The 22,947-nt window shown below is 43.4% G+C and overlaps 1 protein-coding gene across 1 annotated transcript in view; it reads left to right on the top strand.

Moving 5' to 3' along the window:
• The window catches only part of LOC123503941, a 127,570-nt gene extending 109,431 nt beyond the window's left edge, over positions 1–18,139 (top strand). Inside the window, exon 7 of the mRNA XM_045254066.1 lies at positions 18,022–18,139. Within this exon, the coding sequence (XP_045110001.1) occupies positions 18,022–18,139 (118 nt within the window). The remainder of the gene's footprint in view (positions 1–18,021) is intronic.
• Positions 18,140–22,947: the final 4,808 nt, after the last annotated feature.

The following is a 22,947-nucleotide window of genomic DNA, read 5'->3' as shown; positions in this document are numbered from 1 at the left end:
AAGGATTGATATTATATATTTATTGATCCCAACTTATAGCTTTTTGTAGTCAGGTCAGAGGGTGGAATAGGAGGAAACTTCATGGGTATATACTTACACTTCTTGTTCTTCTGGAACAAGTAACCTATGAGGCCGTGACACATCAAAGTTAGAAGTTTCTTCTTGTAGTGACTCTACCATGGTAGGACTACTGTAAATTAATTAAAGTGAGTGCATGTTTTATGCTACATGTTATGCTATATATTATCGAAGAAGGGAGGTATTGTTTCAGTTTTTGTAATTCATATATAGTACCATTCAAATATCTTCAGCTTTAAAATTAACACGAACCTATTGCATACTAACATTTCAGTAGGCAAGGCAACAGGGTTTAAGTCCTCTGACGTGCTCTCCATAATTGGGATGGGCAGGCTGACTGAAGATTGAAGGAACTGGCAACGTTGACACGTAAACTCGTGTGTTATTAGTCCTCTTCGCAATTTATCATATTTATATCTAGAAAGCCCTGTGTAAAGAAAACAATAAAACGTGACCTAATGTTTCTTTAATGATACACAAAAATATAAAGAAATGGTTTTATAAATATAATAATTGTGTTATACGGTAATTACCAGTGTTGCCACATCCTCGGTGTTGCCAGCCACCACAACCATCGCAGTCAATGGCTTGGTGATGGTCAGCCACAACTCGGTCACAATCCAAACAATTGACCCGGGCAGTCATTCTTGTGTGGTGCAAAGTAAGGAACTGACATGGCATGGGCCTTTTTGTGTCCAAAATAACTTGGCTCTACTGTTTGTAAGTGTTCGGATAATTCAAAACATGATCTGAATCAGCCTAACACATGGTCCGAATCAGCCAAGACTTAGGTCCGAATCCGGTCCGAATTAGCCATGGTCCGAATCAGCCACGGTCCGAATAAGCCTGCATTCGAATCAATCTCATGTTATACCACTATGCTGGTCTGCCATTATTCGTTCGATTTTAAGATTATGGACATTCCTTTGCTCACCTTTTATTAAGACGCAATTATTTCATATTACTTGCTGTAATTCACCTATTCTTTTGAAGATTATACATTACAATTAAACTACATTTTAGTATACAAAAGAAAAATGGGTCAAGTCACAACCTTGAGTTGTCTCAAACCTCAAGCATCATGAAGAGAAACATGCATATAACTTAAACCAGAGCAGATGGACAAAAACTGCCAAAAAGCCTGATTGGTTTTGGTATCACCAAAGAAACTGCTAACATCATATCAGTTTCACTAGTCAGACTTGATCCAAATATGGAGCCTTAACCCACTAAGTGCTCTATCAACCTGTTCTTGATGCCAAATCATATAAAAACATGCTATGTGATATCAAAATCATACAAAAATATAATTCAGGAGAGTAAAACTTTATGAAATCAAATATATATATATATATATATATATATATATATATATATATATATATATATATATATATATATATATATATATATATATATATATATATATATATATATATATATATATATATATATATATATATATATATATATATATATATATATATATATATATATATATATATATATGTTACATATATATTGTGAATTATATATATATTTCATGAAATGGGCAAACCCAATTCATGAAATGAACCTAACCTCTAACCTAACCTAACCTAACCTATCCTAACCTAACCTAACCTAACCTAATCTATACCTAACTATCTTATATAATATATAACCTAACCTAACCCAATTCATGAAATGTGCAATGAGAGGCCATTTCATGAAATGGTTAGGTTAGGTTAGGTTAGGTTAGGTTCATTTCATAATTGGGTTTGCCCATTTCATGAAATGGGCAATTTCACAAAACGGTGTAATATATATATATATATATATATATATATATATATATATATATATATATATATATATATATATATATATATATATATATATATATATATATATATATATATATATATATATATATATATATATATATATATATATATATATATATATATATATATATATATATATATATATATATATATATATATATATATATATTGTATTATCACTCCCAAATCCTTTTCCTTTTCCACCATTTTTCAACACTACTTCTTCACCCATCTTATATGACCCTCTTGGCCGTCTTCCACTCTTCCCCATCTCCATTACATGACTTTTGCTCAGATTAAATTCCATCTCCCATCTCTTGCTCCACTCCCAAATCCTATCTAGATCTGTAAAATTTCACAATCTTCTTCACTCTTCACACACCTACACAACTTCGCATCATCCGAAAACAAATTAATATAACTATTTACTCCTTCTAGCATATCATTAATATGGACAAGGAAAAGTATTGGTGCCAGCACTGAACCTTGTGGGACTCCAGTCTCCACCACCAACCAGTCCGACTTTGCATCCCTTATTACCGTTCTCATCTCCCTCCATCTCAAGTAGTTTTCTATCCACTTTAACACTTTTCCCTTCAGTCCTCCATAAATCTCTAATTTCCATAGCAGTCTCATGTGAGGTACCTTGTCAAAAGTTTTTTTTAAATCCAAATATACACAGTCCATCCATCCTCTCTCTCTTGTATTTTGTCAACCACTCTTGAATAAAAGCTCAGTAGATTTGTTACACATGACCTCCCTTTCCTAAAGCCAAATTGATGATCCGATAATAACTTATGATCCTCCAGGAACCGTATCCAATATTTCTTTATCACCCTCTCACAAATCTTACCGCCCACACTTGTTAAAGACACAGGTCTATAGTTGAGAGGCTCTTCCTTACTGCCTCCCTTATAAATGGACACCACTTCAGCTCTTTTCCACTCTACCGGTACTTCCCCTGTTTCTAATGAGCACCTTATAATATCATATAATGAATCTATCAATTCTTCTCTACATTCCTTCAATAATTTGCCTGAAACTTCATCTGGTCCCATCGCTTTATCATCTTTAAGTTCCTCCAACATTTTATATAACTCCTTTTTGGTATCTTAATGTCATCCATGTGCACATTTCCTTCTACGTACATTTTGAGGCTTTATAAACATTGTTTCTTAAATAAATACTTGTTGAAACCTATTATTTAGCAATTCCGCGATATTCTTAGGGTCATCTACTATCCCTTGCTCTCCTTTTAATCTTTCAATGGACTCTCTTTTTAAGTTTACCATTTATGAACCTGTAAAACAATTTTGGATGTTCCTTACTCTTGTCTACAATATCTTTTTCAAATTTTCTTTCTTCCTCCCTCCTTACCCTCACATACTCATTTCTCGCCACTCTATAATTCTCCTTATTTAGTATATTCCTGCTCTTTTTCCATCTTTTCCAAGCCACATCTCTCTTTTCTTTAGCCTTAACACAAGTTGCATTAAACCAATCCTTTCTTCCTTCCTCTCTCGGTTTATACTTTGGTACAAATTTCATAACTCCTTCTTTATAATATTTCATAAAAATCTCATATTTTTTTTTGCACTTCTCTGATTTGTAACATCTCCCAATCTAATGTTCTAAAATAATTTTTCAAATTTTCTGTGTCCATCTTTCTATAATTCAATCTACCACTCCTGTATGTCTCATCTCTCCTTCGCTGTGTTATTGCCATCTGCATTTCCATAACCACATGATCACTCTTCCCCAATGGACATTTATATTGTATATCCCCACATAGGTACACTTCTCGTGTTAACACCAAATCCAGTCTAGCCGGTTCATCATCTCTATATCTAGTATTTTCTTTCACCCTCTGTTCCATCATATTTTCCATCATTAGATTAAGGAATCTCTCTCCCCATGCTTCCTCTCCAACACCACTTACTAGATTTTCCCAATCCACTTCTTTACAATTAAAATCTCCTACTAGTATCACCTTTCTTTTTCCAGATAATACACTTTCCAAACTCTGTAAAGTATCCTTGATCATATTGTCGTATTCCTTAATGTCCAAGAATTTGTTTTAGGAGGTACATAGGTCACCATGATTATTAATTCTTTTCCATCACTTTTTAACCTTATGCTTATCACTTCTGCGTTGTTCTTCCCATACCAAACCTTATCCACATTTATCTCCTTCTTCGTCATAATCATAACTCCTCCTCCACCTTTACCCTCTCTATCCTTTCTCCATATATTATATTTATTATCCAAATTTACCTTTGTTTTTCATGTAATTTTGTCTCAGTCAAACACACTATATCAGGCTTCTCCACCATCACATAGTCTTGCAATTCTAATCTACTTGACAGTATCCCATCTATATTAGTATACATTACGGTCCACCCACTGCTCCTCTAGGGGTTCCTCCGCATTCCTTCTTTCCACATACCATTTTCTGACTCTCTCTCCTATAACTCTCCAAAAAAACTTTTGCTTTTCCTCTTCAGACCGTTCATCATTTTTCCTTCTCGCCTCTTCCAACAATTCCTTATATCTTCTCTCTTCCTCATTTCTATTTTTCTTACGTACACCTCTTTACAACCTTCTACCTCTCTTAATTTTGATGTTCTATATAAAATGTCCTCCGCAGATTGTTGTGACTTCAGTACTACTTTAATCGGTCTCCTTACTCCCTCCTTATACGGACCCAGTCTATGGATCTCTTCCACTTCTTCTTGTAGGTCTTTTTTTCATCATCATTTAGATTTTTAAACAGATCTCTTACCGTTTTTAAGTCTTCTTTAATTCTCTTAGGCTTATATGTTATATTTTGTTCTTTCATCCCAAATATTAACACACTCTTCTTCTTTTCTGCTATTTCTCTTATCAATGTTTCCTTATTCTTCATAACATTAACCAGTTCCTTAGACCTTTCTTTTTTGTCTTCATTCAACTGACCTTTCTTTTTTGTCTTCATTCAACTGATCTTTAATTATTTCTTGTAATCCAACCATCTCAGCTTCCTTCGACTCAGTCCATTGTGTTTTCTTCAGTTCCCACTCCTTTTTAAACCTTTCACTTTGCTCACTGATCATTTCCTTAAAGTCATCTTTCTCCTTTACGACTTTCTCCATTTTCTCCTCCAACCGTCTCTTATATTTTTCAACCTCCACTCTCAAGTGTGCATTCTCATCCACCAATCGTTTTTCATTTTCCTCCAGTCTCTTGACTCTTTCCTTCAAAACCTTGCGTAATTCTCTATCCTGCTCCTCCTCACTCCTCTGAACTTTTAATTCCTTCACCAACTCCTCAAATTTCTTTTCTAGCATTACCAATCTACCTTGCATTGTTGCCCCTGTTGAAGATGGACTCATATTTTGAATGGTTACTTTTGGTTTTGCTCCCTGGGCCTCATCGGCATATTTTGAATTTGGTAACTTATTTCTTACGGGTCTATCCATTTCATTTCACTCTTCCTGGGAGCGTGTGGGTGTGTGGTGGTGTGCACTGGCGGTCAGGCCTGGTAGCTTTGTGTGTGTGGTGGGATGCATTGGCGGCTGTTTATGGCTGGCCTTTGTGTGGTTTCTGCGCTGTCGTTTGGAGTGCGGAGGTTCCAACACCTCCGATCACTCTTATGTACATGCCACCAGGCTACGTTCACTCTGTACACTCGTTCACTCGCTCTGGTTGCTCTTTTGTACTAGTGACGATTCTCACTCCAAGCACATTGTTTAGTGTGTGTGTGTGTGTGTGTGTGTGTGTGTGTGTGTGTGTAAGGTAAAGTAAAGTAAATTTATTGCCATTATTTACATTACAAACATATGAAGACATAACAAACAAAGTTTGGTACAGTCTGTCAAGTTGTAACTCCTAAGGCAGCTAGATTTTAAGAATTTAATTAAATAATAAACTATGGCAAGGTGAATAAGCATAAGAAAACCTTGCTCATGCAATGTAATGTAGTATAATAGTAATGAGTACAATTTCTCAATCAAGGAAAATGGGTAAACTTTATAAAACATAAAATGTAAGTCAAAAGACGGCAGGAGCTCAACTATCATGAGAATTACAATGAAAACATTATCGTACCAAATTCATGAATAATTAGACTGTATCTATAGTCCGACTCAAATATGAAGGCCGTTAAGGGGGGGGAGACCTATCGGGGATTCCCCGGCTGTGGCGTCGCCAAACGTCGCAGCCCCAATTATAGGATTAACACTGAAGTGTGGAGAAAAGCCCATCTCTCCCGCTCTCGCTCTCTCTCTCTCTCTGGCTTGTTACTACTTCCTCCTGTTTCTTATTACTATATAGTTCTCTCATGCATGTGTGTGTGTGTGTGTGTGTGTGTGTGTGCGTGTGTGTATAATCCTGCTTGCGCGACTCTTTCAACAGTTTACGTATTGGTTCTCCTGTGACGCGGCATACACACACACACACACACACACACACACACACACACTCTCTCTCTCTCTCTCTCTCTCTCTCTCTCTCTCTCTTTAAAATAGACAAGTAGACATGCATCTTTTTTGTTGTTTTATTTTACTCTTTTTCCACACCACCCATGAGGTAAGAGTTAAGGTGCGTTTTTTTTTTTATAGAGGTGTTACCCTGTAGGCATAATCCTCTCTCAGCTATTTAATCAGACAGTTCTTCGTCAGAAGTGTCCTCCACATTGATAATAAAAGAATCCTCTAAGCAGAACTTGTTGACGCTGTAAATGATTAATTTCTCTCGACTATGAAGGTTGCGATGGCGAGTAGCGCGGACGAGATATTCACCTTCCATCCTGAGCGACAGGGAGGGGAGGAGTGACTCGATTTGACCTGGGGATTATCAGCGGTCAGGGAGGTTGACCTCACCCATGTCCAACCTTGAAAAGTAGCAACGCTGGAGAGCAGTGGTGCTACATTTTGTGGTATCTATACAAAATCATTGTCTTCATTACACTAAAACAATATTCAAAGCTCTCTATACATCCATATTAGAAATTTAGAGGAATACACTTTTATGACGGTTCATTAAGATGTAAGCTAATAATGAGATCGAAACATGTGCTACGATGTTGGCAACGTTGCAGCCGGGGAATCCCGTTAGGTCTCCAGCGGCCTTCATATTTGAGTCGGACTATAGGCTTGTACATGTAACAGATAACTTTTTATTTTATTCTTTAATTTCATTAAATTACTTCCTCTAAGCACGACTTTTCTATCCTGAAGGAGACTATTGAAAAATTCTGGACCAAAATTTATAATACCATTTTTTGATAGTTTAGTCCTAAATACAGGTAATGATAAGTTTACATTATTACTCCTAGTATTACAGGAATGCTCTCTAAATTTCAACACTGAAATAGGACCAATAGTTTTAAAAATCAATGACAAAGTGAAGTATTTATGTATTGAAGACACTAAGAATTTTTCTAAAATCGATATATTTCATCTGTTGAATCGAAATTCTTTTTATGGAAAATGCATCGGAAGAATTTATTTTGTGAAATTGGTAATTTATTTTGGAATGAAGACGAAGTTCTTGCCCATAACGAAATACAATATGTAATATGTGAGTAAAAAAGAGTATAGTATATACTTACTTTAGCTTCCTCAGCTAAATTATGACGAATTCAATAAGATACCAGTTATTTTGAGAGCTTTGAGCAAACGTCATTTAATTGCATTTTCCAATTCAAATTTTCATGAATTTTAACATCTAAAAATTTGGTACTCAGGTGTAATTCACCACGGTCGTCTGCCAGTCTTCCCCATTACGGAGCGAGCTCAGAGCTTATAGACCGATCTTCGGGCTCTCTCTCTCTCTCTCTCTCTCTCTCTCTCTCTCTCTCTCTCTCTCTCTCTCTCTCTCTCATCCATGGATTAACACGGTTACTTTGACCTGTGACCTCACTGGGTCACCCAGAGACAACGCTGGGAGGAAACGTTGTCAAGTATTGTTGTATTTACAAAAAAAATGCAAAATATATTTAAAAATAAACACGAAATCCTCTAACTTGCCTTTTTAGAGCATCACAATGTATATGCACGACAACACCATTCAGTTAATAAGTATTAAGTATCTGACTTGAGGTGCGTATTGGTACAAGTGTGACAGAGCCGCACGCCGGGAAATCCCCGAAAAAGCCAACGCCTAAGTGATCTTCGGAAAATGGAGACATTTGACGGTCAGACAAGTGACATTAGAGTATGTCCTCTTGACTAAAGGTGGTAGGCACAACTCATGCAGCATATTGACAATCCTAGTAGACATAGGACAGCCAAGAATAATTCTCATTGCTGCATTGTGTAATTTTTCTAATGTTTCCAAAGCAGCCCGAAGAAGTTGAATCAAGGCAGGAGAGAGGTCGTGTACAAGAGAACGAATGAAAGTAATGTATACAGTCCTAGCCACAGGGATGGAAATTCCAGAAGTTATTAGTGAGCCATTGAAGAGGATACAGTCGTTTCTGGAGGCGATCTAACAGGTCACGCACGATGGGATGGGTCTGACGTCCGGGAGGTTGAGCCGATAAAATCTTGACAGGAGCGCCAAGGTAACGGTACTATGTACATATGGGGACAGCAGTTCCTCCAATGGTGAAATCCTGGAGAGTAACAAGAGGGCGACAGGAGAAAATTCTGCTTTTGTCTGGGGAAATAATAAGTCCACAATTACTGGCGGCTACAGAGAAAGAGTCAAGGAATAGCTGAAGATTTCTCGGTGAGTTGGAGTGGATACACAGGTCATCAGCATAGCATGTAATAGTTGTCCCGGGAATGTCTGGCAGAGTAACGAGTAGCCGGTACATTAGTATATTAAACAGGAAGGTACTCAAGACACTCCCTTGTAGTGTACCTAGATGAAACTTACGGGAGGAGCTGTACGTACCACTGAAGAACACTTGGGAGATCCTGTTACTAAGGTAGTCCCTGATTCACTGCAAGGGGTTGCCCTTGATATCAAAGTCGATGAGGTGATCCAGAATGATGTCCCTGTTAGCGGCGTCGAAGGCACTCTTGAGGTCGACAAAGGCCACCACACTGTCTCGAGAGAGGGAAGAGATCAACAAGGCAGTGGTATGTGCTGTGCTGAGAAAGAAATCCAAACAAACGTGAAGAGAGGGGAGGGGGTACATGAGTCAGTTTAACAAAATCCTCTCCATTACCTTGCAAAAGCATGAAGTAAGAGAGATGGGCCTGAACTTTGCTGTACTGGGCTTGGGGGATTGGTATGATGGTGCTGCTGGTCCAGGCTTGCGGAAGATGGCCATCACGCAGACAGATATTAAAGAGAGGCAGTAAATGATTACTAGGAACTTTTGTAGTAATCGTATTACAGCATAGGTAACACCATCATCACCAGCCAGGAGATGAAACCTTACCTCTGGAGAAAGCTCGGCACAACTCACCCTCTGCAATCGGTACCCCATCGTCGTCATCAGGTTGTAGTAAGGCAGACATCAGACGGAGCTGTCTAACAGGAGCACGAGAAGAGAGAGCATCTTGAACATGGACAGGAAGGCTGACCTAGCTAGACTGCTCTGACCATGTGTCCACCAGCTGTTGAGCGTAGGCAGCAGGAGTGTGGTAACGGGCCATGGGGGGGGAGTCTTCTTAACTACCTGACGAATGAGGTGCCACATGGAGCTCATACTCGTCTCTTGGTTAATGCTTTCCGTGAACCTCTGCCAGGATTCAGTAGTGACGCACTCTAGTAGTGCTACCAGAGCGTCCCTGGATTCCCTGTAGCGTTCAGGTAACTCGGGAATTGGATTGCCTTGAAAAAAGAAGACCAGCACGTTGAACTTCTTTCCTTGCCTCTTGAATGTGAGCGTCGAGTGTCCAGGAGTGGGAGGCAGGGTGATGCTGGATTTGTGGCTGGGAGACGTACAACCTGTAAAACTCATGAGTGGCAGAGACAAGGTCAGAATATAATTTATCTGGCGAAGTAAAGTCCAAAGTAAGCGAAATCATATACGAGATGTACGTGGGGAAATATTTGGGTGGCACATTAATGCACAGACGAGTCACAGAAGTCGAAGATCCGTCAGGCAGAGAATAGTGAAATCTCAGAGCGACGTGGTCAGAGAACAGAGCTGGCACGGAAGAGCACTGGACTCAAGATGCTACCATACCAGTGGAGAGGCCGTAGTCTAGAGTACCTTCCCGCAAATTAGTGGTGCCACCAGTGTCCCAATGCGTCATGTGATGCCTGCGAGTGTAAGACAGGAGATGCAGGCCATTTCGATTTGAGAAACCGAAACGATTACCCAAGTCAGGATGTCGAGAGCTGAAGTCTCCCATATACACCACGCCACGCACTGTAGGAGGAACAAGAAGTGCAGGACTGAGTCGAGCAGGAGCTGAGTAAACATTGCATACCTGAATGGCACCATTTCCAAGTGTGATTTCTAAGAGTTGAAAGGTAATTTCAGGGTTGGTAGAGGTACGTAGTAGGCGATGCGGCAAGGAATTGTGGATGTAGGTAAGAAGACCGTTCCTGACCATATGAATGTATGGAACGTAGCCTGCGAGATGTGGAACCTGTCATGGGAGAAACGGTCTGCCTGGAAATGCCTCTTGGAGGAAGATGACGTTAGGGTGATGACAAAAAACATAAGAGTTGAGTTGGGCCAACTTACCGAAACTACTGACACCACAGATGTTCCAAGAGATAATATTTAATTGTGTATTAGCAGCGAACCTTGTGTTTGGATGATAGGGCCCAGGAGAAGGTGACGGAGGTAGACGAGGTGGACGAGTGGCCTGTAGATGATGTACCAGGGGCAGGGAGCAGATCGCAGTGCTTTTCCAGGTGAGCGGCAAGAGTGTCCATTCTCTCGGTGATAGTGGCGACTGTGGACATGACAGCCTGCTGAGACTCAACCAGAGTGGCAGAGTTTGGTGGCAGTGGCAGTGTGAGCAGCAACCAATCCATCAATCCGGGCGTCAAGGGCGGCAAAGCGGTCTTCAATGGCTGTACATCGCGCCACGAGAGACTGAACACCTTTGCGGAGAGCCAGGTTCTGAGGAGAAGCAGGGTTAGCGGTGAGAGTAGGATGAGATGATGGCGACGGCGCCAGAAGAGGATGTTGTGGTGAGGGGCCACGAGGAGGGGCCTGGCGTCGAGCACAACCATGCCAAACATTAACCCCAGGAGCGCGGACACTTCCAGCGATACGAGTCCTCATGAGGTGGGGGCCCAAAGGATGGTGAAGCAGCTCAGCGCGAAGTTTCATTCCTGAAGGGACATGTCCTAGAATCATGACCACCAGCACACCAGACACATTTAGGCGAGGCAGAGCAATACCCAGATATGTGGCCAATACCCAGCAAGTGTAACACCAGGGTTGATCATTGTGAAGTTTCCGTACCTCACATGGTGGAAGACAGGGAAGAAAATCGAAAGCAATAGTGGGATGTGGTGGATCATGAAGGCTCTAGACAACCACAATTCGACTAATTGGTGAACAACCCTGGATGAAGTGTCGGGCAGAGTAGATACCAGCAAGACCTGGGTCGACATCCACAGGAAAACGGGTGAGGATGTAGCTGGGGAACTTCCTGGGTCTTTCTGGAGAGTCGTGAGGAATGAGTGACAAGGACAAAAACTCACCGGATTTAACTCTTTCAATGATGTCCGTGCGCTGTCTGGAGATGTAAAAAAACCTCGATGTGATTGGATTGATTTTAAAAAGGCGCCGCAACAGCCAAGGTCATATGGCGCCGCTTCAAAATTTAAAATGTCTAAAACAGTTAAAAACAATACAGTAGTTTAAAACTAAAAAGGACAATAAAACTAAATAAAATATTAAAATACATAATAAAATAAGAATAAAATTCATAGCTTTGGGAGAAGGCCAGCTTCTCCCAAAAATCTAAAACGTCATGGCCTTGGGCCAGACACTCTGGTCCAAGGACCTTTGAGATATAATAGACACCGCTATCTCTACCGCGACAGCGGTAGAGGTAGCGGTGTCGTAACTCTATCAAACTAGGGCACTCTACCAATAGGTGCCGCACGGTAAGCGGCACCAGGCAGTCATCACAATAAGGTTGAGGGTCCCTGGTCAACAGGTACCTTTGTGTAAGGTACGTGTGACCTATACGCAGTCGCGCCAATAAAGTCTGTAAACGTCGATCCCGGACATGGGTGTATGTCCAGTGAGGGATAGAGGAAGTAGTGATCTCTCCCATTTTCGAGGTTGCGATCCCCGTTAGCCATCTCCTCTGCCAAATTGCTGCAACTGCCTCACGAATTAGAGGAAAGACATCTCGAAACGGAACAGAGGCAGGAGATGGAGCGCGACTTGCTGCCTCTTTAGCGAGGCGATCTGCGTGTTCATTCCCTGGAACACCAACGTGACCAGGGACCCAACAGAACCCAACACGATATCCTCGTTGTGTAAGAAGGTATAGCCACTCCAGGGCTGATAAAACCAAAGGGTTAAAGGATATAGTGCAAGAGAGAGAAGTAAGAGCACTGCGACAGTCACTAAAAATTGTAAAAGACGAAACCGGTAGAGTAAAAATTATTTGTAAAGCTAGGACTATGGCAGACAGCTCCGCAGTAAAGACGGATGCCACTGAAGGAAGGCTGCCAGACCGATAAAAAGAGGAAAACCACACTAAATCCAACGCCTGCGTCGGATTTGGAACCATCAGTAAAAACAGGGATATCATCAGAATGCATAAAAAAGTGTTCTAAAAACCGTGTGTGGGACAGAGCTGGCAGAAAATCCTTCTTGCCATCCATGGCAGGGCATAATGAGATAACAGGAAGCTGCCAATAACCAACTCGTGGGAGCCGGAAAGAGTACACAGGAGTGGGGTCGATAGATAACTCCGCCATGAGATTTGCAACTCTAAGGCCAAAAGGTTTAGGGAGACTCGGTCGAGTGACATACGCCTGCGAACGCGAGTCCCGCAACATTGACAGACAAGGGACAGAATCGGGAAGACGGTGGGTGCGAAACCAACACCGGAGCATCGAAGACTGGCGCCGGAGGTCGAGCGGCCAGAAACCAGCATCCACTAGAAGGCTAGGTATTGGAGATGTCCGAAATGCACCCGTAGCCAAGCGGACCCCAGCATGATGCACGGGGTCAAGCGTGCGTAGTCGTGCATCCGTTGCGGATGAGTAGATCTCACAGCCGTATTCCAGCTTGGGAAGTATGAGTGTACGGTGAAGCAGCAGCAACGTGTCCCTGTCCGCACCCCAAGAGGTGTGACTTAAAACCCGAAGAAGGGATAATGCCTGCCGACAAGACGCCTTAAGAGAACGGAAATGGGGAACCCAGGTGAGACGGTTGTCAAATAAAAGGCCAAGATATCGAGTCGCCTCCACGCATGAGAGGCGTCTATTGGCGAGGTATAAATCCGGGTCTGGATGGACACCACGGTTGCGACAAAATGCATGGCTACGGTCTTGAGGTGGAGAATCGAAAACCGTTCATGTTGGCCCAACTGGACACCCTATTGATCGCCAGTTGGAGCTTGCGCTCAATCAGTGACATCCTAGCAGCAGCAAAGAAATACATAAATCATCAACATATAAGGAGCTGTGAATGCCATCTGGGAGAGTATCTATAACACCATTTATGGCGACTGCGAATAGTGTAACACTAAGAATACTTCCTGTGGGACACCATCATTTAGAGCAGTAGCCTCAGAGAGAACACTCCCACTCGAACCCGTAAAAGACGTCTGGATAAAAACTGCTGGATAAAAATAGGAAGGTGGCCACGAAGGCCAAAATTAAACAAAGACTGTAAAATGCCATGACACCAAGCCGTGTCGTAGGCCTTCTCCAGGTCAAAAACACTGTTACTTGATGGTGGTGATTAGCGAAGGCCTCACAAATGGAAGACTCTAGGGATAAAAGAGCATCAGTAGTAGACCTCATCTTTCGGAAGCCGTACTGTACCGATGACAAGTACTTCCCCTCTCCAAGTACCACATGAGTCTTACATTTACCATCTTTTCTAACACTTTACAAATGCAGGACGTCAAAGATATAGGACGGTAGTTCGTAGCCTGGAGATTATCTTTCCCAGGCTTCGGAAATGGGAGAACCACTGCCACAGCCCAAGAAGATGGAAAGTCACCGGTATGCCAAATCATATTATAAAGATTTAATAAAAGTTAAAAGCACTGTCAGACATGTGGCGCAAGAAGGCATAAGGAATATCATCTGGGCCAGGAGAAGAGTCATGACACTGGGACAAAGCAGTCCGCAACTCGGAGGCAGAGAAGGGACATTATAAGACTCCCCTCCAGTGGAAGAAAAATTTATGCCGAGAGATTCCATTCTCTGGCGGTGACGTGCGCCCGGGGCTGCAGGATGCCTCCGGGAAACACTGGCAAAGTGCTCCGCGAAGAGGTCGGCGACAGTCCTAGGGTCTGCCACCGTTCGCCCAGCAGACAACAAAACTGGTGGGGAAGGAGCAGAATACTTCCCAGCAATTCGGCGGACTTTGTTAAAGACATCCGTAAGAGGGTGCGGGCGTTAATGGAAGAGACATAAGCTTTCCAAGAGGCTCTTTGTGCCTCTTTCAAAACGCGGCGGGCTCGAGCTCGGCAGCGCCGAAAAGCTTCCAGGCACTGCGGGTCCCCACGATGTCGCCGGAGACGAGAAAGCTGCCCGTTTCTCTTTCACCGCTGCAGTGCATGCTGCGTTCCACCAAGGAACGGGACGCTTAGTAAAGCGACCTGACGTCCTAGGGATTGTCTGAAGCGCTACTGAAATAAAAATCGGTAAAATAATCAACAGCCTCAGCACAAGTAGAAAAGTCAGCCAACGGACGGATAAAAGAGCTAAGGTCTGTGAATCGAGGCCAATCTGCCTTGTCTAAAACCCAGCGTGGGGCCGGGACTGTGGCTCAGAGTTCACAGATTCCAATAAAATCGGAAAGTGGTCACTACCGTGTAAATCCGGTAGGACCCGCCAATTAAAATCAAGGAAAGAATTAGATGTACAAAGAGAAAGATCGATAGCTGTAAAAGTCCCAGTAGGACTGTGGAAATGTGTAACATCCCAGAATTTAAAATCTCAATCCCTCATCCTCAATAAAAGAACCGATTAAAACCCCACGAGGATTACTAGCACCTTCATCCCACAATGGGTGACGGCCGTTAAAATCTCCCAACAAAAGAAAAGGCGGAGTCAGCTGACGCACCAGGCCGTCAAGCTCACCCCTGGAGACAGGAAGCCGAGGAGGAGATATAAACTGCAAATGGTGTAGGATCGTCCCATAAAAACCTTAACAGCAACCACCTGAAGGGAGAGTTGAGTTGCAAGGGACAACAGGTATATCCTGACGGACTAGAATAGCTGTGCCACCGTGGTGGCCCTGGTCAGGGAAAGGAGTGCTAAAAAAGGCACGATAGCCAGGAGGACTAGAATAAGTACTATCACCTAGCATAGTCTCTTGTAGAGCTACACAGGCTGGAGAGAACTCCGACAATAAAGCTCGGAGTTCCCCACGAGGCGCGAAGGCCTCTACAGTTCCACTGTAGAAGCTTGAAGATGACTATTTGGGTGCAGTGGACGGGCGAGCCTTTTGAGGCTGCCCGTGACTGACCTGACTAGAAATAATCAAACGACGAGAAGACACCGGGAGTTGAGATGTGCCGGGTCGTTGGACCGCAGCCTTTCGGCCTACCGGTGAGTGATGCGAACCATCATCACTCCTACCGGTCCTCGGAGGACGAGGGTCAGGCTGGGACTGATACAGTGGGTCCACGAGGGACGGCTGTGACAATATCATCGGACGTCTCCATGCTAAGACCGTCCTCATCACAAGAAGCCCGATCTGAGACGGAGGGCGTCACAGAGGCTGGACAGAAACTACTGGAGCTACCATTGCAGAGCGGTCCCTGGAGGACTCACGATTATGTGCACCGGGAGAAACCTTAGACTGCTTAGGCTGAGCTAAATCTAATCGACTCCGCAGAGCCGCGGTGGTGTTTGGTCATGCCCTTGAAAGGCTTAGGCGATACAGGAGGCAAATGGATATCCACTACATGGGTTAGTTTGGTCAAGTCCAATTATTCTCTTCGCTTCTTGCAGGTGACTCAACTGAGTCGTCGGACAAAAGGGCAAACCTATTGGCCAAACGAACAGGACCACCCGCCCCAACAGATAGAGAGGTAGCAGAAGGAGTTGTCTTTGGACCGGCAGACTCAGCTGAAGAGCGTTCGGCCAATGAAGCATAGGATGTCGCACCAGTACCGGTCTTCTGGCGGTACAGGAGTTCACGGAGGGCGCTACTGAGGCTGATGAACTGAGTGTTAGCAAGCTGTAGAATGTCCTGCTCCAGGCGATACCTAGGGCATTGCCTGGAACGTACCTGGTGAGCATCATGGCAATGGAAACAATAAACAGCAGCATTGCAATGCTCCTCAGAATGTGAGTCTAGTGCAGAGCAATTACCACATCGGGAAGCTTCCTTACACGAGCTTTTGCCATGACCGTACCCATAGCATGAGAAACACTGAAGAGGACGACAAACAAAACGCCTCACCCTAAGATTAATAGGTCCGACATTAACACGGTCAGGAGGGTGGAACCAAAAAAGGTGAGAAGGACCATGTTGGACGAGTTCCTCATCTTAGTCACCTTCTGGACTGAGTTAGGACACATTGCTAGTATTTCCTCATCAGGGAATTCATAAAGATCCTGACTGTACACACAACCTTTACTGTAATTAAAGGTGGGATGTGCCTTAATAATCTCAAACATGCTGTCAGAAGGGCATGGGAGATGTTGCAACATCCTTGCCTGCGTGATATCTTTGCTCGCACGAGCACCCCTTCCCATATTTCTTGAGGTTTCCCTCAGGAATCGTGCCGATCTCTTTGGACAAGTACCGGGAGGCATGGATGAAATTCCCGCCCATTTCTGTAGTACGCCACAAACCAACGTGGAGGCGGGATCTGGCGGACTTCAGGAACTGAATTCTCTGAATGGTGGTCAAAAGATTTGGGATGTAGTCCGTGTCACTGTCCGAAATATTGCGAGAGTGGAGAAGTTCTGTCTTAAAGCCAGAGCCAGCAAGGGCAGAGATGCTACATGTTCATAAGCCAAACGGGCTTCATCACATGACAGAAACGTTACATAGCAGCGGTTAGAAGGAAAGTCCTTATCATAAACAAGTCGAATGCGAAGAACCGTGCCATACACCTTGAGAAGTGAGTGCAAGGCGTGATAAGAAAATGATGGGTTAACATTTACCATCACAAAGAGTCATATGCAGCAGAAATACGTCCCTCAGAAGAACTCCCAGAACAGGAGACTGCTGTGGGAGGCTCTTGTGGAGGGAATCCTCCTTCCCACTCAGACCTGAAGATGACGTCTCGTGGGCCAGGTCAGCCACCTCACGAGAACCTGACAGTTTTTGTGTTTCACCATATATAAAGTTACACAAAAATTGGCTCCAGGGCAAGGAAACCACCTACTGGGACTACAATGGGAGGAGCGCTGGCTGCCGTGGACGGGTACCTCGTCCCCATGCGGACCAGTCGTTTTAAAAAGGCCCACATGATACGAATGTTTGTCCACGACAGAGCTGAGACCCCCTCCCAAAGCATCCCAGCCTGGACACCCAACCATCCAGCACAGGACGGCCCCTATTGGGCGATCCCTCCAGCAGGTGGCTCCGCTGGTCCACTGGCAGCCTACGTAGGAACCATTTAGTCTGGCCCCTCACTGGCGACCTTACTAGCATGGGTAGCCCTCTCCCCTCGAAAGGGCAGAGCAGGGCCTAAGCCCCTCTAGCCTAGCTCGCCAGGTCACAGGGCACGCAAGCCCCCACCACGACAAGGCGGTTCCCATCTGGGGGTTTCAGTCTGATATTATTAGATGCTGTAGATTTTTTTCTTTCTCAGTTTAGAGGAAGCCATTCATGGTACAGAAAACGGAAGTTTTTTTATTGTCAGTTTACTACCACTCCACAAAAAGAAAATAAATAAATGAAATCAAATTAAGAAAACATCCTGTCCAAAAGCTTTTTTTTTTTTTTCTTATTATTATTACATTTTGTCTCCAAACTGTATATTAGTATGATGCAGAAGAGAGTGGTGATGCTACTTAACGTCTTGTTCATGTGTATCATTTTCTCTCTCAGGCACCATCAGACTCATTATGAACAGATGGGACACCTACAAGGCTTTGTGACACTTGATGGAGAGTCACACAATATCCATCTACCAGCCTTTAGAGACCACTCTTATGGTAAGACCTGATGCTCAAAGCAATAGCAGACATTTAACTTATAAACTTAGAATATATACCATAGATTTTGGAGTATTTCATGTATATGAGTAAAGCTATTTAAACTTTTTTTTATGTAAGTACCGGTGAGTGATGCGAACCATCATCACTCCTACCGGTCCTCGGAGGACGAGGTCAGGCTGGACTGATACAGTGGGTCCACGAGGGACGGCTGTGACAATATCATCGGACGTCTCCATGCAAAGACCGTCCTCATCACAAGAAGCCCGATCTGAGACGGAGGGTGTCACAGGAGGCTGGACAGAAACTACTGGAGCTACCATTGCAGAGCGGTCCCTGGAGGACTCACGATTATGTGCACCGGGAGAAACCTTAGACTGCTTAGGCTGAGCTAAATCTAACGACTCCGCAGAGCCGCGGTGCCGTTTGGTCATGCTCTTCAAAGCTTAGGCGATGCAGGAGGCAAATGGACATCCACTACATGGGTTAGTTTGGTCAAGTCCGTATTATTCTCGTCTCTTCTTGCAGGTGACTCAACTGAGTCATCAGACAAAAGGGCAAACCTATTGGCCAATGAACAGGACCACCCGCCCCAACAGAGCGAGAGGTAGCAGAAGGGGTTGTCTTTGGACCGGCAGACTCAGCTGAAGAGCGAGCAGCCAATGAAGCATAGGATGTCGCACCAGTACCGTCCTTCTGGCGGTACAGGAGTTCACGGCGGGCACTACCGAGGCTGATGAACTGAGTGTTAGCAAGCTGTAAAATGTCCTGCTCCAGGCGATACCTGGGCATTGCCTGGAACGTACCTGGTGAGCATCACGGCAATGGAAACAATAAGCTGCAGCATTGCAATGCTCCTCAGAATGTGAGTCTAGTGCAGAGCAATTACCACATCGAGAAGCTTCCTTACACAAGCTTTTGCTGTGACGGTACCCATAGCATGAGAAACACTGAAGACGACGAGAAACAAAAGCCTCACCCTAAGATTAATAGGTCCGATATTAACACGGTCAGGAGGGTGGACCCAAAAAGGTGAGAAGGACCTTGTTGGAGGAGTTCCTCATCATAGTCACCTTCTGGACTGAGTTAGGACACATAACCAGTATTTCCTCATCAAGAAATTCATACAGATCCTGACTGTACACACAACCTTTACTGTAATTAAAGGTGGGATGTGCCTGAATAGTCTCAAACATGCTGTCATTAGGGCAGGGAGATGTTGCAACATCCTTGCCTGCGTGAAGTCTTTTGCTCGCACGAGCACCCCCTTCCCGTATTTCTTGAGGTTTCCCTCAGGAATCGTGCCGATCTCTTTGGACAAGTACCGGGAGGCATGGATGAAATTCCCGCGCCCATTTCTGTAGTAGGCCACAAACCAACGTGGAGGCGGGATCTGGCGGACTTCAGGAACTGAATTCTCTGAATGGTTGTCAAAAACATTTGGGATGTAGTCCGTGTCACTGTCCGAAATACCGCGAGAGTGGAGAACTTCTGTTTTAAAACCAGAGCCAGCAAGGGGCAGTGATGCTACATGTTCTACTGCCAAACGGGCTTCGTCACATGAAAGAAAAGTCACATAGCAGCGGTTAGATGGAAAATCCTTATCATAAACAAGTCGAATGCGAAGAACCGTACCATACACCTTGAGAAGTGAGTGCAAGGCGTGATAAGAAAATGATGGGTTAACATTTACCATCACAAGAGAGTCATATGCAGCAGAAATACGTCCCTCAGAAGAACTCCCAGAACAGGAGACTGCTGCGGGAGGCTCTTGTGGAGGGGAATCCTCCTTCCCACTCAGACCTGAAGATGACGTCTCGCGGGCCAGGTCAGCCACCTCACGAGAACCTGATAGTTTTTTGTGTTTCACCATATATATAAAGTTACACAAAAAATGGCTCCAGGGGCAAGGAAACCACCTACTGGGACTACAATGGGAGAGAGCGCTGGCTGCCGTGGACGGGGTACCTCGTCCCCATGCGGACCAGTCGTTTTAAAAAGGCCCCACATGATACGAATGTTTGTCCACGACAGAGCTGAGACCCCCCTCCCAAAGCATCCCAGCCTGGACACCCAACCATCCAGCACAGGACGGCCCCTACTGGGCGATCCCTCCAGCGGGTGGCTCCGCTGTCCACTGGCAGCCTACGTAGGAACCATTTAGTCTGGCCCCTCACTTGCGACCTTACTAGCATGGGTAGCCCTCTCCCCTTCGAAAGGGCAGAGCAGGGGCCTAAGCCTCCTCTAGCCTAGCTCGCCAGGTCACAGGAGCACGCAAACCCCCCCACCACGACAAGGCGGTTCCCATCTGGGGGGTGATATGATAAGAAACTAGCAAGAAACTCAATATTTCGGTGAAGAGACAGTGACCGTACTAACAAGGATTCTTAACCATTAGCGGTATCCATATTCTCATTATTAATAATTTTACACGAATTGAATTCTTCCCAAAAAGTAGCTTACTTTTTCAATACACATGAAAAACATCAGCATGTGGACGCACCTAAAAAAATAAAGAAAATCCATATCAAATAATCAGATAATCTGTCGGAAAAGAGTATCTGATAACTCGTCACGGTCATCACCCAGAAGAGACCAGTGAGGCTCTACTTATCTTGAAGTTTTCGTAGTACGGTATACAAAAAGCAATAAATTTTATAATCAAATAAGGGTTGAGCTGAAAGTTATGCAGCTGATGTATGCCCACAGTAAGCGACGCACGAGTTATCAACACCAATATGTACTTTGATAAGAATTATTGTCTCCATATTACTTAAAGGTTGAGGTAAAAATCATGCAACTTATGTTTGCCTACTGTGAGCGACACACGAGTTACCGACACCAATATCTAGATAACAGTCATTGTTTCCATATTTCGTGCACAATAGTATAGCAATAACACCTTATATCAACAAACAGAGAGAGAGAGCTAGCCAGAGAGACGGGAGAAGAAAAAAAATTGTGTTCCTGATAGCCTCCTCCTTCACACATAACTAAATGCACTTACTACACACACACACACACACACACACACACACACACACACACACACACACACACACACACACACACACACACACACACACACACACACACACACTTCACATATAATTAAAAGATGGCGAATCCAACACCAGCCTCGGTTTCACCTGGGGAGGGAACCATAAACGTACCCAGATTGAATTGCTCTCTCGGTATCAACCATAAATGTCTTGACCTCTCTCTCAATTCTTTTCTTTAATTTCTGCAACATTCGCGGTCTTATATTTAATTTTCAATCTATAGAACACTACTTCTTTACTTAACCTCATCTTCTTATCCTCACAGAAACACACCTGTTTGAAGCAACTGACAGTAGCTCATCTTTTGTTACCTCTTACTTTATCCCCATTTTCGTTCCAAAGCTGGATGTTACGTCTATGTGTCTATGTGCGTACCGATTTGACTTCTTCTCTTACCCACGCCGCTCTTGAATCTTCAGAGTTTTCCACCATCTGGCTTTGACTAAAAAGTCACTCTAACTCAACTGATCTATGCCGTCTATCTCTCCCGTAACTCCTATGACTATAAAAAAAATATTTGACAACTTATCTTTTAAAGTGGAGCACATTTTGTCTCTATCCTTTCCCAGAGATTTCCTTTCTTAGAGATTTCAATGTTCACCACCATCTCTGGCTTTCCTGTCTCTTTACTGACTATCCTAATAAACTACACTTCAACTTTGCTATCCTCCATGACCTAGAGCAACTGGTGCAACACCCTACTCGTATTTCAGACCGTCGACGGTCAACATTCTTTACCTTTTGCCTCTCTTCTCCGTTGGGGCCCTCCAATTACAATCTTATATATGTTTCTTGTCCTATTTCTCCAATCCCTCCTCAGAATACCTCAAAGCGGATAATACCTGAGAAAGTATTATGCTGATTTTCCCTGGAATGATTACTGTTCCCGTGTCAGAGATTCATATCTGTGTGCGGAGCGCATAACAGATGTGACAGTGTCTGCCATAGAGGCGTACATTCCTCATTCTTTTTTTTGTCAACCTAAACCTTCTAAACCTTGGTTTAACACAGCCTATTTTCTTTCTATATAGTATAATACATGACAGAGAGGTTATCCGCAAAAAGTACTTGAGCTTTCCATCACTTGAATCTCAAACACTTTATATTTCTATCCGGAATCATGCCAAGTCTGTTCAACTTGTCTAACAGTCCTTCTTACATATAAATATTAAAATCTTTCAGACTCCAACTCCTTTCGAGACTTCTGGCATCTGGCCAAAAACATCTCCAATAAATTTACATCTTCATCTTTCCCTCCTTATTTCATCATGATGGCAGCACTACCAGCACATCTGTCTCTAAAATTGAACTCTCTCAAACTTTTGTTACCAACTCTACCTTGGAAAATTCTGGGCATATCTCTCCCTCGCTTCCTCCCTCTGGCTATTTCATTGTCACGTTTCCTTCCAAGAGAGTGAGCAGAACACTGTTCCCGGAATATTTAAAGGCCTAGATTTTAAGGGTGGCATTACATAAAAATCTTTCTCTCTCTCTCTCTCGCTCTCTCTCTCTCTCTCTCTCTCTCTCTCTCTCTCTCTCTCTCTCTCTCTCTCTCTCTCTCTCTCTCTCTCTCTATATATATATATATATATATATATATATATATATATATATATATATATATATATATATATATATATATATATATATATATATCTATCTATCTATCTATCTATCTCTCTCTCTCTTAACATTACCTTGACAACACTCTTCACCGTGGTATATGCACAGGATATATCCCAGGTTCTTCACCATCG

Source organism: Portunus trituberculatus, chromosome 15 (assembly GCF_017591435.1).
Source record: "Portunus trituberculatus isolate SZX2019 chromosome 15, ASM1759143v1, whole genome shotgun sequence".
Lineage (NCBI taxonomy): Eukaryota > Metazoa > Arthropoda > Malacostraca > Decapoda > Portunidae > Portunus > Portunus trituberculatus.
The sequence above is the reverse complement of the archived record's forward strand: the minus strand, read 5'-3'. Positions and strand labels throughout refer to the sequence as shown.